The sequence below is a fragment of the Eleutherodactylus coqui genome, chromosome 4, assembly GCF_035609145.1.
Source record: "Eleutherodactylus coqui strain aEleCoq1 chromosome 4, aEleCoq1.hap1, whole genome shotgun sequence".
Classification (NCBI taxonomy): Eukaryota; Metazoa; Chordata; class Amphibia; order Anura; family Eleutherodactylidae; genus Eleutherodactylus; species Eleutherodactylus coqui.
The window spans coordinates 170483646-170498437 of NC_089840.1; the positions used below are offsets into that span (position 1 = coordinate 170483646).

The 14792-nt window shown below is 45.3% G+C and overlaps 1 protein-coding gene across 2 annotated transcripts in view; it reads left to right on the forward strand.

Moving 5' to 3' along the window:
• Nucleotides 1-14792, forward strand: part of KCNMA1 (potassium calcium-activated channel subfamily M alpha 1) — a 466431-nt gene that overhangs the window by 436975 nt on the left and 14664 nt on the right. Inside the window, exons 26-27 of one of the 2 annotated variants that reach the window (XM_066600372.1) lie at nucleotides 7208-7326; nucleotides 8327-8551. In XM_066600372.1, the coding sequence (XP_066456469.1) occupies nucleotides 7208-7326; nucleotides 8327-8551 (344 nt within the window). Of the gene's footprint in view, nucleotides 1-7207; nucleotides 7327-8326; nucleotides 10149-14792 lie in introns of those variants that run through there. The other variant, XM_066600373.1, reaches the window with a different exon arrangement.

Genomic DNA, 14792 nt, shown 5'->3' on the forward strand with positions numbered 1-14792 from the left:
ATCATAGACTGTTGTGCTGCTCGGGACACTTTGCTGCCACTTTGTCATCTGTTGCTTAAGATTCTTAAATGTCTGGGAAGGAAATTTTAGCTAAACTGAAGTGGCTTTTTAAAGAGTGATTTGCTGATAATCTTTATCACGGTGATACATTTTGTAATCACTCTGTCCTTACTATAATGTACAGTGGACAAATCTGAACAAGCAGAACTGCAGTGCAAAGCATGGGAGCAGAGACAGGGAGAGGGTAACAGCTCAAAATCAGATGCATAACATAGAATATTAATTCTTCAAAATATTGGAAAATAGGATAAGTCAAGTCCCTGGAAACTCTGTGGGCAGCCACATTGCTTTCCATAGAACTGCATATACAGTGCAGAAAATTACATATAGCTGTATAAACATTAAACTACTTAACGAAAGAGCATTTAGTTGCTAATTAGAGATGAGCGAGCACCAAAATGCTTGGGTGCTCGTTACTCGGGACGAAATTATCGCGATGCTCGAGGGTTCGTTTCGAGTAACGAACCCCATTGAAGTCAATGGGCGACCCGAGCATTTTTGTATGGGACCTATGCTCCGCTAAGGTTTTCATTTGTGAAAATCTGGGCAATTCAAGAAAGTGATGGGAACGACACAGCAACGGATAGGGCAGGCGAGGGGCTACATGTTGGGCTGCATCTCAAGTTCCCAGGTCCCACTATTAAGCCACAATAGCGGCAAGAGTGCACCCCCCCCCTTCCCAACAACTTTTACTTCTGAAAAGCCCTCATTAGCAATGCATACCTTAGCTAAGCACCACACTACGTCCAACAAAGCACAATCACTGCCTGCATGACACTCCGCTGCCACTTCTCCTGGGTTACATACTGCCCAACCCCCCGCACGACGCAGTGTCCACAGCGCACACCAAAGTGTCCCTGCGCAGCCTTGAGCTGCACTCATGCCACACCACCCTCATGTCTATTTATAAGTGCGTCTGCCATGAGGAGGAACCGCAGGCACACACTGCAGAGGGTTGGCACGGCTAGGCAGCGACCCTCTTTAAAAGGGGCGGAGCGATAGCCCACAATGCTGTACAGAAGCAATGAGAAATATAATCCTGTGCCACCGCCATCAGGAGCTGCACACGTGGGCATAGCAATGGGGAACCTATGTGCCACACACTATTCATTCTGTCAAGGTATCTGCATGCCCCAGTCAGACCGCGGTTTTTTATAAATAGTCACAGGCAGGTACAACTCCGCAATGGGAATTCCGTGTGCACCCACAGCATGGGTGGCTCCCTGGAACCCACCGGCTGTACATAAATGTATCCCATTGCAGTGCCCATCACAGCTGAGGTAACGTCCGATTAAATGCAGGTGGGCTTCGGCCCACACTGCATGCCCCAGTCACACTGGGGTTCTTTAGAAGTGGACACATGCAGTTACAACTCCCTGTGGACCCACAGCATTGGTGGGTGCCAGGAAGCCACCGGCGGTACATAAATATATCCCATTGCATTGCCCATCACAGCTGAGGTAATGTCATGTTTAATGCAGGTGGGCTTCGGCCCACACTGCATGCCCCAGTCAGACTGGGGTTCTTTAGAAGTAGACACATGCAGTTACGACTCCCTGTGGACCCACAGCATGGGTGGCTCCCTGGAACCCACCGGCGGTACATAAATATATCCCATTGCAGTGCCCAGCACAGCTGATGTAACGTCAGCTTTAATGCAGGTGGGCAAAAAATTAATTGGATTACACTGTAGGCGAGGGCCCCAAAAAATTGGTGTACCAACAGTACTAATGTACCTCAGAAAAATTGCCCATGCCCAACCAAGAGGGCAGGTGAAACCCATCAATCGCTTTGGTTAATGTGCCTTAATTTGTAACTAGGCCTGGAGGCAGCCCAGTTAAAATAAAAATTGGTTCAGGTGAAAGTTTCAACGCTTTAATGAGCATTGAAACGTATAAAAATTGTTTACAAAAATTATATGACTGAGCCTTGTGGGCCTAAGAAAAATTGCCCGTTCGGCATGATTACGTCATGTTTTAGGAGGAGGAGCAGGAGGAGGAGGATGAATATTATACACAGATTGATGAAGCTAAAAGGTCCCCGTTTTTGATGGTGATAGAGAACGATGCTTCCATCCGCGGGTGCAGCCTACGTATTGTTTAGGTATCGCTGCTGTCCGCTGGTGGAGAAGAGAAGTCTGGGGAAATCCAGGCTTTGTTCATCTTGATGAGTGTAAGCCTGTCGGCACTGTCGGTTGACAGGCGGGTACGCTTATCTGTGATGATTCCCCCAGCCGCACTAAACACCCTCTCTGACAAGACGCTAGCCGCAGGACAAGCAAGCACCTCCAGGGCATACAGCATGAGTTCAGGCCACGTGTCCAGCTTCGACACCCAGTAGTTGTAGGGGGCAGAGGCGTCACGGAGGACGGTCGTGCGATCGGCTATGTACTCCCTCACCATCCTTTTACAGTGCTCCTGCCGACTCAGCCTTGACTGGGGAGCGGTGACACAGTCTTGCTGGGGAGCCAGAAAGCTGTCAAAGGCCTTAGAGAGTGTTCCCCTGCCTGTGCTGTACATGCTGCCTGATCTCTGCGCCTCCCCTGCTACCTGGCCCTCGGAACTGCGCCTTCGGCCACTAGCGCTGTCGGATGGGAATTTTACCATCAGTTTGTCCGCCAGGGTCCTGTGGTATAGCATCACTCTCGAACCCCTTTCCTCTTCGGGTATGAGAGTGGAAAGGTTCTCCTTATACCGTGGGTCAAGCAGTGTGTACACCCAGTAATCCGTAGTGGCCAGAATGCGTGTAACGCGAGGGTCACGAGAAAGGCATCCTAACATGAAGTCAGCCATGTGTCCCAGGGTACCTGTACGCAACACATGGCTGTCCTCACTAGGAAGATCACTTTCAGGATCCTCCTCCTCCTCAGGCCATACACGCTGAAAGGATGACAGGCAAGCAGCATGGGTACCCTCAGCAGTGGGCCAAGCTGTCTCTTCCCCCTCCTCCTCATCCTCCTCATTCTCCTCCTCCTGAACGCGCTGAGATATAGACAGGAGGGTGCTCTGACTATCCAGCGACATACTGTCTTCCCCCGCCTCTGTTTCTGAGCGCAAAGCATCTGCCTTTATGCTTTGCAGGGAACTTCTCAAGAGGCATAACAGAGTAATGGTGACGCTAATGATTGCAGCATCGCCGCTCACCATCTGGGTAGACTCCTCAAAGTTTCCAAGGACCGGGCAGATGTCTGCCAACCAGGCCCACTCTTCTGTAAAGAATTGAGGAGGCTGACTCCCACTGCGCCACCCATGTTGGAGTTGGTATTCCACTATAGCTCTACGCTGCTCATAGAGCCTGGCCAACATGTGGAGCGTAGAGTTCCACCGTGTGGGCACGTCGCACAGCAGTCGGTGCACTGGCAGATGAAACCGATGTTGCAGGGTGCGCAGGGTGGCAGCGTCCGTGTGGGATTTGCGGAAATGTGCACAGAGCCGGCGCACCTTTCCGAGCAGGTCTGACAAGCGTGGGTAGCTTTTCAGAAAGCGCTGAACCACCAAATTAAAGACGTGGGCCACGCATGGCACATGCGTGAGGCTGCCGAGCTGCAGAGCCGCCACCAGGTTACGGCCGTTGTCACACACGACCATGCCCGGTTGGAGGCTCAGCGGCGCAAGCCAGCGGTCGGTCTGCTCTGTCAGACCCTGCAGCAGTTCGTGGGCCGTGTGCCTCTTCTCTCCTAAGCTGAGTAGTTTCAGCACGGCCTGCTGACGCTTGCCCACCGCTGTGCTGCCACGCCGCGCGACACCGACTGCTGGCCACGTGCTGCTGCTGACACATCTTGATTGCGAGACAGAGGTTGCGTAGGAGGAGGAGGGTGGTTAAGTGGAGGAAGCATACACCGCCGCAGATACCACCACCGAGCTGGGGCCCGCAATTCTGGGGGTGGGTAGGACATGAGCGGTCCCAGGCTCTGACTCTGTCCCAGCCTCCACTAAATTCACCCAATGTGCCGTCAGGGAGATATAGTGGCATTGCCCGCCTGTGCTTGCCCACGTGTCCGTTGTTAAGTGGACCTTGGCAGTAACCACGTTGGTGAGGGCGCGTACAATGTTGTGGGAGACGTGGTCGTGCAGGGCTGGGACGGCACATCGGGAAAAGTAGTGGCGACTGGGAACTGAGTAGCGCGGGGCCGCCGCCGCCATCATACCTTTGAAAGCCTCCGTTTCCACAACCCTATACGGCAGCATCTCCAGGCTGATAAATTTGGCTATGTGAACGTTTAACGCTTGAGCGTGCGGGTGCGTGGCGGCGTACTTGCGCTTGCGCTCCAACACTTGCGCTAGCGACGGCTGGACGGTGCGCTGAGAGACATTGGTGGATGGGGCCGAGCACAGCAGAGTTGAGGGTGTGGGTGCAGGCCAGGAGACGGTAGTGCCTGTGTCCTGAGAGGGGGGTTGGATCTCAGTGGCAGGTTGGGGCACAGGGGGAGAGGCAGTGGTGCAAACCGGAGGCGGCGAACGGCCTTCGTCCCACCTTGTGGGGTGCTTGGCCATCATATGTCTGCGCATGCTGGTGGTGGTGAGGCTGGTGGTGGTGGCTCCCCGGCTGATCTTGGCGCGACAAAGGTTGCACACCACTGTTCGTCGGTCGTCTGCACTCTCAGTGAAAAACTGCCAGACCTTTGAGCACCTCGGCCTCTGCAGGGTGGCATGGCGCGAGGGGGCGCTTTGGGAAACAGTTGGTGGATTATTCGGTCTGGCCCTGCCTCTACCCCTGGCCACCGCACTGCCTCTTCCAACCTGCCCTGCTGCTGCACTTGCCTCCCCCTCTGAAGACCTGTCCTCAGTAGGCGTAGCAAACCAGGTGGGGTCAGTCACCTCATTGCCCTGCTGCTCTTCCTCCGAATCCTCTGTGCGCTCCTCCCTCGGACTTACTCCAATTACTACTACCTGAGTGATAGACAACTGTGTCTCATCGTCATCGTCCTCCTCACCCACTGAAAGCTCTTGAGACAGTTGCCGGAAGTCCCCAGCCTCATCCCCCGGACCCCGGGAACTTTCCAAAGGTTGGGCATCGGTCACGACAAACTCCTCCGGTGGGAGAGGAACCATTGCTGGCCATTCTGGGCAGGGGCCCGGGAACAGTTCCTGGGAGTCTGCCTGCTCCTCAGAATGTGTCATTGTAATGGAGTGAGGAGGCTGGGAGGAAGGAGGAGCAGCAGCCAGAGGATTCAGAGTTGCAGCAGTGGACGGCGCAGAACTCTGGGTGGTCGATAGATTGCTGGATGCACTTTCTGCCATCCACGACAGGACCTGCTCACACTGCTCATGTTCTAATAAAGGTCTACTGCGTGGACCCATTAATTGTGAGATGAATGTGGGGACGCCAGAAACGTGCCTCTCTCCTAATCCAGCAGCAGTCGGCTGCGATACACCTGGATCAGGAGCTCGGCCTGTGCCCACACCCTGACTTGGGCCTCCGCGTCCTCGCCCGCGTCCATGTCCTATAGGCCTACCCTACCCCTCAGCATGCTGTATTACCAGTAGTGCAGAAACAGAACGCTGTAATTAAATGTGCCGCTTATTGGCCTGTGGTTGGAGGCTGACTTCCCTTACGGAACGCACAGCAGAGCCAGGAAACAATTTTGCACACGCCTGTAGTGAGACGTAGGTGCGTATGACTGAGCTAGTGGAATTCACAGCGCAGAAGCAGTCAAGTGGCCAAAGGCCAGTAGTATGCCTTAAGTATTTTGCTTCTATTTTTTTAAAATGCTGAGCTGATACAGCAGACAGATACTGTAGGCAGCGTATAATATTATGTATACTGTTTCCCTCTGGCGGGATGACAGCGCTGATGTAACAGAGACAGCAGATCCAGGAAACAATTTTGCGCAAGCCTGCTGTAACGCTTAGCTGCGTATTAATTAGGACTACAACCCCCAGCAGATAGATACTGTAGGCAGCGTATAATATTATGTATACTGTTTCCCTCTGGCAGGATGACAGCGATCATGTAACAGAGACAGCAGATCCAGGAAACAATTTTGCGCAAGCCTGCTGTAACGCTTAGCTGCGTATTAATTAGGACTACAACCCCCAGCAGATAGATACTGTAGGCAGCGTATAATATTATGTATACTGTTTCCCTCTGGCGGGATGACAGCACTGATGTAACAGAGACAGCAGATCCAGGAAACAATTTTGCGCAAGCCTGCTGTAACGCCTAGCTGCGTATTAATTAGGACTACAACCCCCAGCAGATAGATACTGTAGGCAGCGTATAATATTATGTATACTGTTTCCCTCTGGCGGGATGACAGCGCTGATGTAACAGAGACAGCAGATCCAGGAAACAATTTTGCACAAGCCTGCTGTAACGCTTAGCTGCGTATTAATTAGGACTACAACTCCCAGCAGATAGATACTGTAGGCAGCGTATAATATTATGTATACTGTTTCCCTCTGGCGGGATGACGGCGATCAATTTTTTGGAAAAAGCCCACTGCGTATATAGCCTGAATATCTCTTTCCCTGCCTCACCAGTACTGCCCCTATACTCTGTACAATGACTGCAGACTGCGGACGCAATGCTCTGCACAGCCGATATACAAAAAAAATAAATTGTGCAACACTGCTAAAAGCAGCCTCAACAGTACTGCACACGGTCAGATGTGGCCCTAAGAAGGACCGTTGGGGTTCTTGAAGCCTAAAATAACTCCTAACGCTCTCCCTATAGCAGCAGCACCAGCAGCAGCACTTTCCCTGAGCTATGTCAGAATGCATCTGTGGCTAGCCGCGGGAGGGGCCGATTTATATACTCGGGTGACACCTGATCTCGCCAGCCACTCACTGCAGGGGGGTGGTATAGGGCTTGAACGTCGCAGGGGGAAGTTGTAATGCCTTCCCTGTCTTTCTATTGGCCAGAAAAGCGCGCTAACGTCTCAGAGATGAAAGTGAAAGTAACCCGAACATCGCGTGGTACTCGCCTCTAGTAACGAGCATCTCGAACACGCTAATACTCGAACGAGTATCAAGCTCGGACGAGTACGTTCGCTCATCTCTATTGCTAATCAATTTCTTGTTTCATTTTAGGAGGAGATATCTCTAAAAAATAGCCAGTACTCTGCTTTTCCATTTTTGACACAATTGTCATGTAAGGTACTGTATATATCATACGTCTGATCCTACTGTGCTTGTACTTTTTGCAGGATGGTGGATGCTATGGAGATTTATACTGCAAAGCATTAAAAACATACAACATGCTTTGCTTTGGCATATATCGGCTACGTGATGCCCACCTAAGCACACCTAGTCAGTGTACCAAAAGGTAGGTGTTCGTTGCAACTTGGATAGAAGTAAAGTTCCCTGAGAAGTATGGAAATCCCCCCATGTTTCAGACTGCAGATCATAAACATCTGTGGGAGGTTTCCACCAAGAATGGAAACATCCTAACCAAAAAACTTAAAAGTTGATTCATCACATGACGAGACTGTCATAGGCTGTCCTATGGGCAAAGGGTGGATACTTTGACGAAGTATGGGCAAAGGGGTCCAGAATTTGACGTTTTTTCCATATTCCAAGTGTCAGTTGGAAGATTGAGCTGGTTTTTATTTAGTTTTTTTTTCATTCCATAATCTCGCACATTCCAAAGATATTTTATTTCTTCCCAATTTAACATTTTTAAGGGGTGTTTCTAAAGCTCTGGAGGGTCCTGATTGTTGGGGTAACTGGTAAAAAACAGAATTACAATAATTCCCATTAATCGCTTCCGTATGCATGTTGTCTGTTTAGAATTAAAAATGACTCCCTTATATTTATTAGTGAAAGGCCTAGTAGTCTAGTTTAGGGCTTGAAGCTGTTGCGTTGGCCTACTTGCCCCTATGACTTGAAACACTACAATAATAATCTGACATTCTATAGTAGTGTTCTTCTTCAGTCCTGACTTCACATTCTGTGTCCTTCCCCGCATACTGAGCATACAAGGAAACCATGGGGCACACACTGTATAGAAGTTGTGTCGGGGATGAGGACAAAATGCACATTCTCCTGACTCCATTGTTTAATTTATTCATAAATGTATAGAGATTGTTACACTGGGGTTACAATCTAGATTCCCTTAATGTTTTTGGCGTGTGGTAGGAAACCCATGTAAACTCAACACAAATGTTGTCTTTAGCTAGATTTGAACCCATGTCTCCAGCACTGCTCCTCCTGATGACTTGTTGTAGTCTGCAGATAAGATTATTAGTATACCATGTAGCATAAAAAATGCTAATATTGATCTTATTATGTAAGTCCAAGAAGTTATTGCATCTCTTTTTCTCTAGGTACGTTATTACAAATCCTCCTTATGAATTTGAGTTGGTGCCCACAGACCTCATCTTCTGCCTGATGCAATTCGACCACAATGCCAGCCAGTCTCGTGCCAGCCTCTCACACTCTTCGCACTCTTCACACTCTTCAAGCAAAAAGAGCTCATCTGTTCACTCCATCCCAGCCTCAGCTAACCGCCAGAACCGTGTCAAGGCTCGCGATGCACGCGACAAACAGAAGTACGTGATGGAAGACAGACTGTGAAAAGGGCAACAAAGTGGGAGGGGGAAATGGTGTAACGAGGACAGTGGGAAATTACTATAGAAATGAGTCTCGTTATTCCCTCTGTGCAACAATCATTGCAGTCCTCAAGATCAGAAAAGGGGCTAGTAGATGCATTTCCAAAAAAAAAAGGTTTGGGGAAATCTGGTTTAGATACCTTACTGCAGAGTTTCTATACTGCACCCTCCCAAATGAGTGTACAATTTATTGGGGGTGCTATAGGTATTCTAGATAATAAGACTACAGCCATGGTTGAATAGCCAACGGTAATAAAGGGTGGGAAATACATTTAACTCACAAAACTGTTAATTTTGTTGTCAACCTGTTACACTTCAAGCAAACCCATAACAGCACCTGACATGTGACTGTGTGTCCCATGTGTACATCAGTGCCCCTGCTACGTCACCAGTGCCGCTCCCCTTCCTGCCTCTCATCTGTTTTCATCATGGGTGCATGACATTCTGTGTTCACATACTTAATCCACAGCAGTACCCAACCATTCCTCAAACTCAAAAGTCATTTGCTGTACTTGTACAGGCAGTATATTTCCAAGTTGTTAAGGAGTCCGCTGAACATGAACAGACCAAGCAGATGTATGCAGTAGGTTAGGGAGAGCAGGATCTGGTACTTATATACAATCTATTCTTCTTTTAATAGTATCATTTGCCTTCATAAGTATATATGCACATTGAGGCAGAGCTGTCAATACGTGCTAAGTTAAAAATGGATGTTCTTTATGAAATAGTTGCAATTTTCTGAGACTTATGACACCCAGGGAATTCTTGATTTTGTGTTTCATGGGGAGCTCTCCAGCAAAGTGGTTATTATGGCATGGCTTATTAGTTGCAGGAGCACATAGATAATACTTCTGTTTTCGGCAACAATATTGCTAAATCTTCTACAAATTGTTTACAAGACAGTGAAGCTTGTAGGAGACAAAACTGATATTTACATAAAGTCAGTGTTATGCACCTTATTATTGGCATTTCCTTTCCATTTAAGACCATTTTGTGTACCGACGTTGGTAGGAGGATTACACCTGTGACTTGTCTAGATCAGCCAAGTGATAGGAAATGCTCCATTATTCTACATTATGATTTTTGCAGTAGAGAAAATTCATGCATCCAAATTATTTATTCCATGAGAGTCTGGGACTTTCCATAGGCCCCACAGCACTTCACAAAGATATCTGTGGCTTGTGGCAATAGTAGCTGTCTCAAATAGTGGGTTAGAGCACGGCACGTTTTACTGTCACTGTAACTGGTTTTTATTAGACACTCGAAAGAATATTTTGTCAATGCATTGGACAACAGTCCATCTTGATTTAGGCCTCAAGATCTTTGTGATAAACATACATATATATTCACCTCCACATATAATGCCCTGATCCCGACCTTACAGAAGGTTGAATATTATTGGCGGCCCAAAAAAAGAGCAGGAACCATGTTTATGCAAAGGCACTTTACTTAACATGAGTTACAGGAACCTTGTTTGATCAAGTGCCTTATTTCTCAGTGCCAATTCAGTTTTCCAAACATATTTCCATATCTGCATCTGCTGAAGCATACAGTAAGTTTCTTGATACAGAATATGCATTAAACATTGAATGTTAAAATTGGGCATTTTATTCTAGTGATTTTATTCTCTAAATAGAGAATTGTAGACTATGAAAGCAAAGGAAAAAACTATAAGCGCTTCTTTCTTGGAAGTTAGCTGATGAGTAAGTTCTCAACTAAGCTTAGTTCTCTTTATAGATCCTTCATTAGAGGAATATTCAGTCATAGGTAGCTTCCCATGCACTCAGTGCATCCCCTCAGGCAGTGCAAAACCACAACTGCCAGCACGCTATAACAGCCGAAGCTTGTCAGGCATGGAAATTGTAGTTTTGCTACAGCTTGATCGCAATGGATTGGTGATCGCTGCCTAATGCCTGGTGATCAACCTCCTTTCTGGGAAAGGGGGTGAAAAATGATCATATTATTAAGAATTGGGCTGCATAGTGTGGAATGCAAAATCTATCTATCTATCTCAAAACTATCTATCTATCTATCTATCTACCTATCTCATATCTATCTAGCTATCTATCGATCACATATCTATCTATCTATCTAGCAATCTATCGATCACATATCTATCTATCTATCTATCTATCAATCTATCTATCACATATCTATCTATCTTTCTACCTCTCCATCCATCACATATGTTTATTTCTATCTATCATCTCATATCTATCCATCCACCCATCCAAACACTGGCTAAATTATTACTATGCAATGATGTATTAAGTAATCAAAAGTAGAATGAAAGCAGAAATTCTTTGCCCATTACTAGATCCTCAGAGCCTTTAAAGTTTCCGATGATTTCTACTTAGACAGTAATTATGTATGACACCACCAGATTGCTGTGTTAATTTTATAAACCTGCAATAAATGAAGCACTCAAAGTCATAAAATATAAATATTTATCGCACTATTCCTATACAACAAAGTGGAACTAAAAGGCAAGATCCCACTAAAAACGCAGGTGGGAGGGGAGAAAACATATCCATAAGCTCCATAGTGAGTGTCAATAAATACATGAAATGTATATTATTAGAGACATGTATGTAAATAGTAAACATCAGGCAGCAACACACTGACAGTGATACTGTCTATAAAGTGGTAAAACAGACCAAGTGTCAGAATAAATACTGTGAATATAAATATATACGCCACCTGTTGGCTCTCATAACCGGCAAGCATCAACGAGATACTATACCATCACATAACTAATGGATATGGGAGAAGTAACTCCATTGACTGCAATAAAGATTTATATTTTCTGCGTTTTAGTGCTCCATTCGTTGTAGCTTTACAGTTATGTATGAGCATTCTCCGAATTACTGAGCAGTAATTTACTTTGGCCCTGTGTTGGGTTTATTCACTGTTACTTTCATTGGCAGAAGCACTTTGCTCTGACATTTGGCACTGGTGTTCAACGTGACATGCAGTATTTAGTTATTGGCGAGGTGTAGGTGTCACCTATAGATCGATGAGGTTTTACTTGATGCATTATATATATTCTAAAATTGTAAAGAATCTTCAGACTTCATATATTTAGGTTCTCTCAATTCAGTAGAAATGGACTAAACTGGCTACTTAGTAGAGGCAAGAACAAAATCAATTCATAAACGTGTAAAACTGTCAGGTATTTTTATAGTCTTGAAAGTCCAAAAATGTCATGTTGCTATATCATAAAGCAATAAAAGCAATGTAGATGTAGATAATTTATTCATCCTTCTTTGTTAACAGCTCTCATGCATTTGAGGTGCATTTGCATTATTTCCTGCAGGCTGTGTGAAAGGAACAGAAAACAGTACATCAAGCCCGATATAGAAACAGAAAGCACAAGGGTCCCAAGGAGACCCATTCACCAGGGAAGGAGCATTTGCCTTGGACATTTTGCTGATACTTGGGCTGCTAATACTGCAGGGATGTGTCTTCTTTAGAGTAGCTGAATGCTTGTATTCTGGCTCTGGACAAGGCATTCTGTCTCTGGCCGAACGTACTTTATACAGTATGTAGAGTATGTTGGATCTGCAGGAAACAATGACGCAGATTTTTTTCTGACATTATCTTTATTATATATATATATATATATATATATATCCTGCACAACTCTTTCTGATACATACCAGGGTTTCAAGAGTTTCCCTGAGCATTACTCATTTCTGAATGTGCCCAACAAGGTATTTTTAAATTTTTTTCTTGTGCCAAGTTCATCAGCCGATATGCCCAAAAGCAATTCCCTCTTCCCTAGGAGATAAGGACATAGACGCAACCCATTGTACAAGTAGGGTAAGGCGCTTTCTGTACAGCAAATGAAGTATAGTTAAAACTGAGCTATCAGGTCTCCTTTATGGACATGAACTTGCTGATTAGTACTGATGAAAATACTAATGTTTGTGACTTACAGAATATATAAATATGCCCTCCTTGTAGAACCTGTCATTAAAAACCACTATAGTATGTTCACACTGCAGAATCTGATGCAGATTCCACCTCTAAAACTGCAGCAGAAATCTGTGGCTAGGCTGCATATTTGTGTTGTATATTTTGGCGCGGATCAGCATGCCTTTTGAACAGGCAAAATCTGCGAGCAGGGTTTCCGACGCGGATTCTGTGCAGATCTGCATTAAAAATTGACACGTCGTGGATTTCAAATCTGTGGTGGAAAAAAATTTTCAGGAACACGGTGGCGCAGATTCCCATTCAGATGAATGGGAGGCGGAATAGGCATGAATTTTGGAGCAGAATCCATGTCAAAAGCTGCCCAAAAATCCGCCATATGGGGCTTTATATGTTGGGGGCCGTGAACAGTTAGCAGAGAGAGGTGATCTTCCTCGTGCCATCGGGAGTCATGAGCAGTATACTGCATTCTCGCACAGCTCCGCAGACCTCTGCAGGACGGTCACTATTCACTATTGCCCTTCTTTTAAGAGGAGTGAAGCCTATAATAATAATACACAATTCCCTAATTGTCAGAGTGATGGTGAAAATACTCATTTTTTAATTGAAGGATCCACAGTGAGGGCATTTCTCTCTGTTCTTCAAAAACATTGCATTATTGTTGTGTATTATCTGTTTACTAATGTGGTCATCAAAGCCATTGACTGATACCAAAGCGCCTACTATTTTTGCAAAGTAGCAGGGACAACTCTCACAAACATCTACATACCTACGTGCATACATATTAATATATATTTTTTCAAAGCAGATAGGTATATTTGTCCTCGAATTAATGATGTATATGCATGTCAATGTGCCAAAGTCCCTGTGTTGAGAAGCCTTTAGAATGGACTTTCTCTCTGTGCATGTGTATCAGTGTCTGTATGTTTAGGTGCGTGAATGCAACAATAAGTGCTCGGAGTAGACACAGTCTTTAACTATTGTACATTCCTAACTCGTATTCTAGCCCAGTCCTCAGTCTTTGCCTGCTTCTCTCCACACTGGCTAATAGAAACACATTTCCAAATTTTCAGTAATTCCGTTTTAAAGCGGTTATGTCAGGCTTCCTATGACCGCCATTAGAGGGCAGTATAGTAGAGGAGGAGACACTATTGTCCAGGATAGTTTTCAATTTATTAAAAATTTATTTATTAGTTTGTACAGAGGAGGAGCTAAAACTATCTGTGTGTGAGTGGGGTTAGCAGGACGCATAGGCCTTCTCGGGCAGCATGAAAATACTGAATCAAATCAAAGAAAATTATACCGTAGCAATCCAATTTATTCAACTCACATTGCAAATTAGGTTTATTTGCAAATATTACAAACTTTCAGCTGTTTGCAAAAAAACAAGCCAGTAAAAATAATTTAAATTGCTCAACCCAACTAATATTCCAAGTGGTTTCTCCAGATTTAACACAAAATGCCACTTTTAATGACTACTGCAGTCTCCAAATTATTCAACCACCTAATTAGAATCCATCATAAGAGCACACATTTGCAAATCAAGCGTTGTCTCAAGTACACCTGATACAACTAAGCAACGGCTTCATTAGTCGCATCAGGTGTACTTGACAGAAAACACATCAAATACCTGCACTGACTAGGGCTTTGTTGCCTGTGACATTTGATTAGATGTTAGAAATATGGCTGTCAAGAGAATGGTGCAGAATGTTAAGAAAATAGATCATTGCCTTGCACAAACAATAGAGTATAGATGGCAAAGGCACTGAATGTTTCAAGAGATACAGTTGGAAGCATAGTCTACAAGTTCAAAGTTATAGGAACACTGGGTGCATGCATCACATGTGCAGCAGGTCATAACAGCAAAAGGGGCTCCACTGAGAATTAAAGACGCTTGATATGAAGGGTTGGATAATTCTGAGACTGCAGCAGTCAGTAAAAAAAATTGACAAGAAACCGCTTGTTATATTAGTTGTTTTGAGCTATTTAAATTGTTCATGTTTGTTTGTTTGTTTTGCAAACAGCTGAAATTTTGTAATTTTGAAAACTAAACCTAATTTGTAATGAGGATTGAATAACTTTGATGGAAACTGCATATCCTGAAGATCAGCACTTCCTCTCATATACTATACTGCTCTAAAATAGAGTAGCGTAGGCGACCTGACAAATCCACTTTAATCATAGATCCACGTGCCACGTCTATTTAACTGTCCATCTTATAAATGTTGTAGCCGGATAGCAGAGGCGT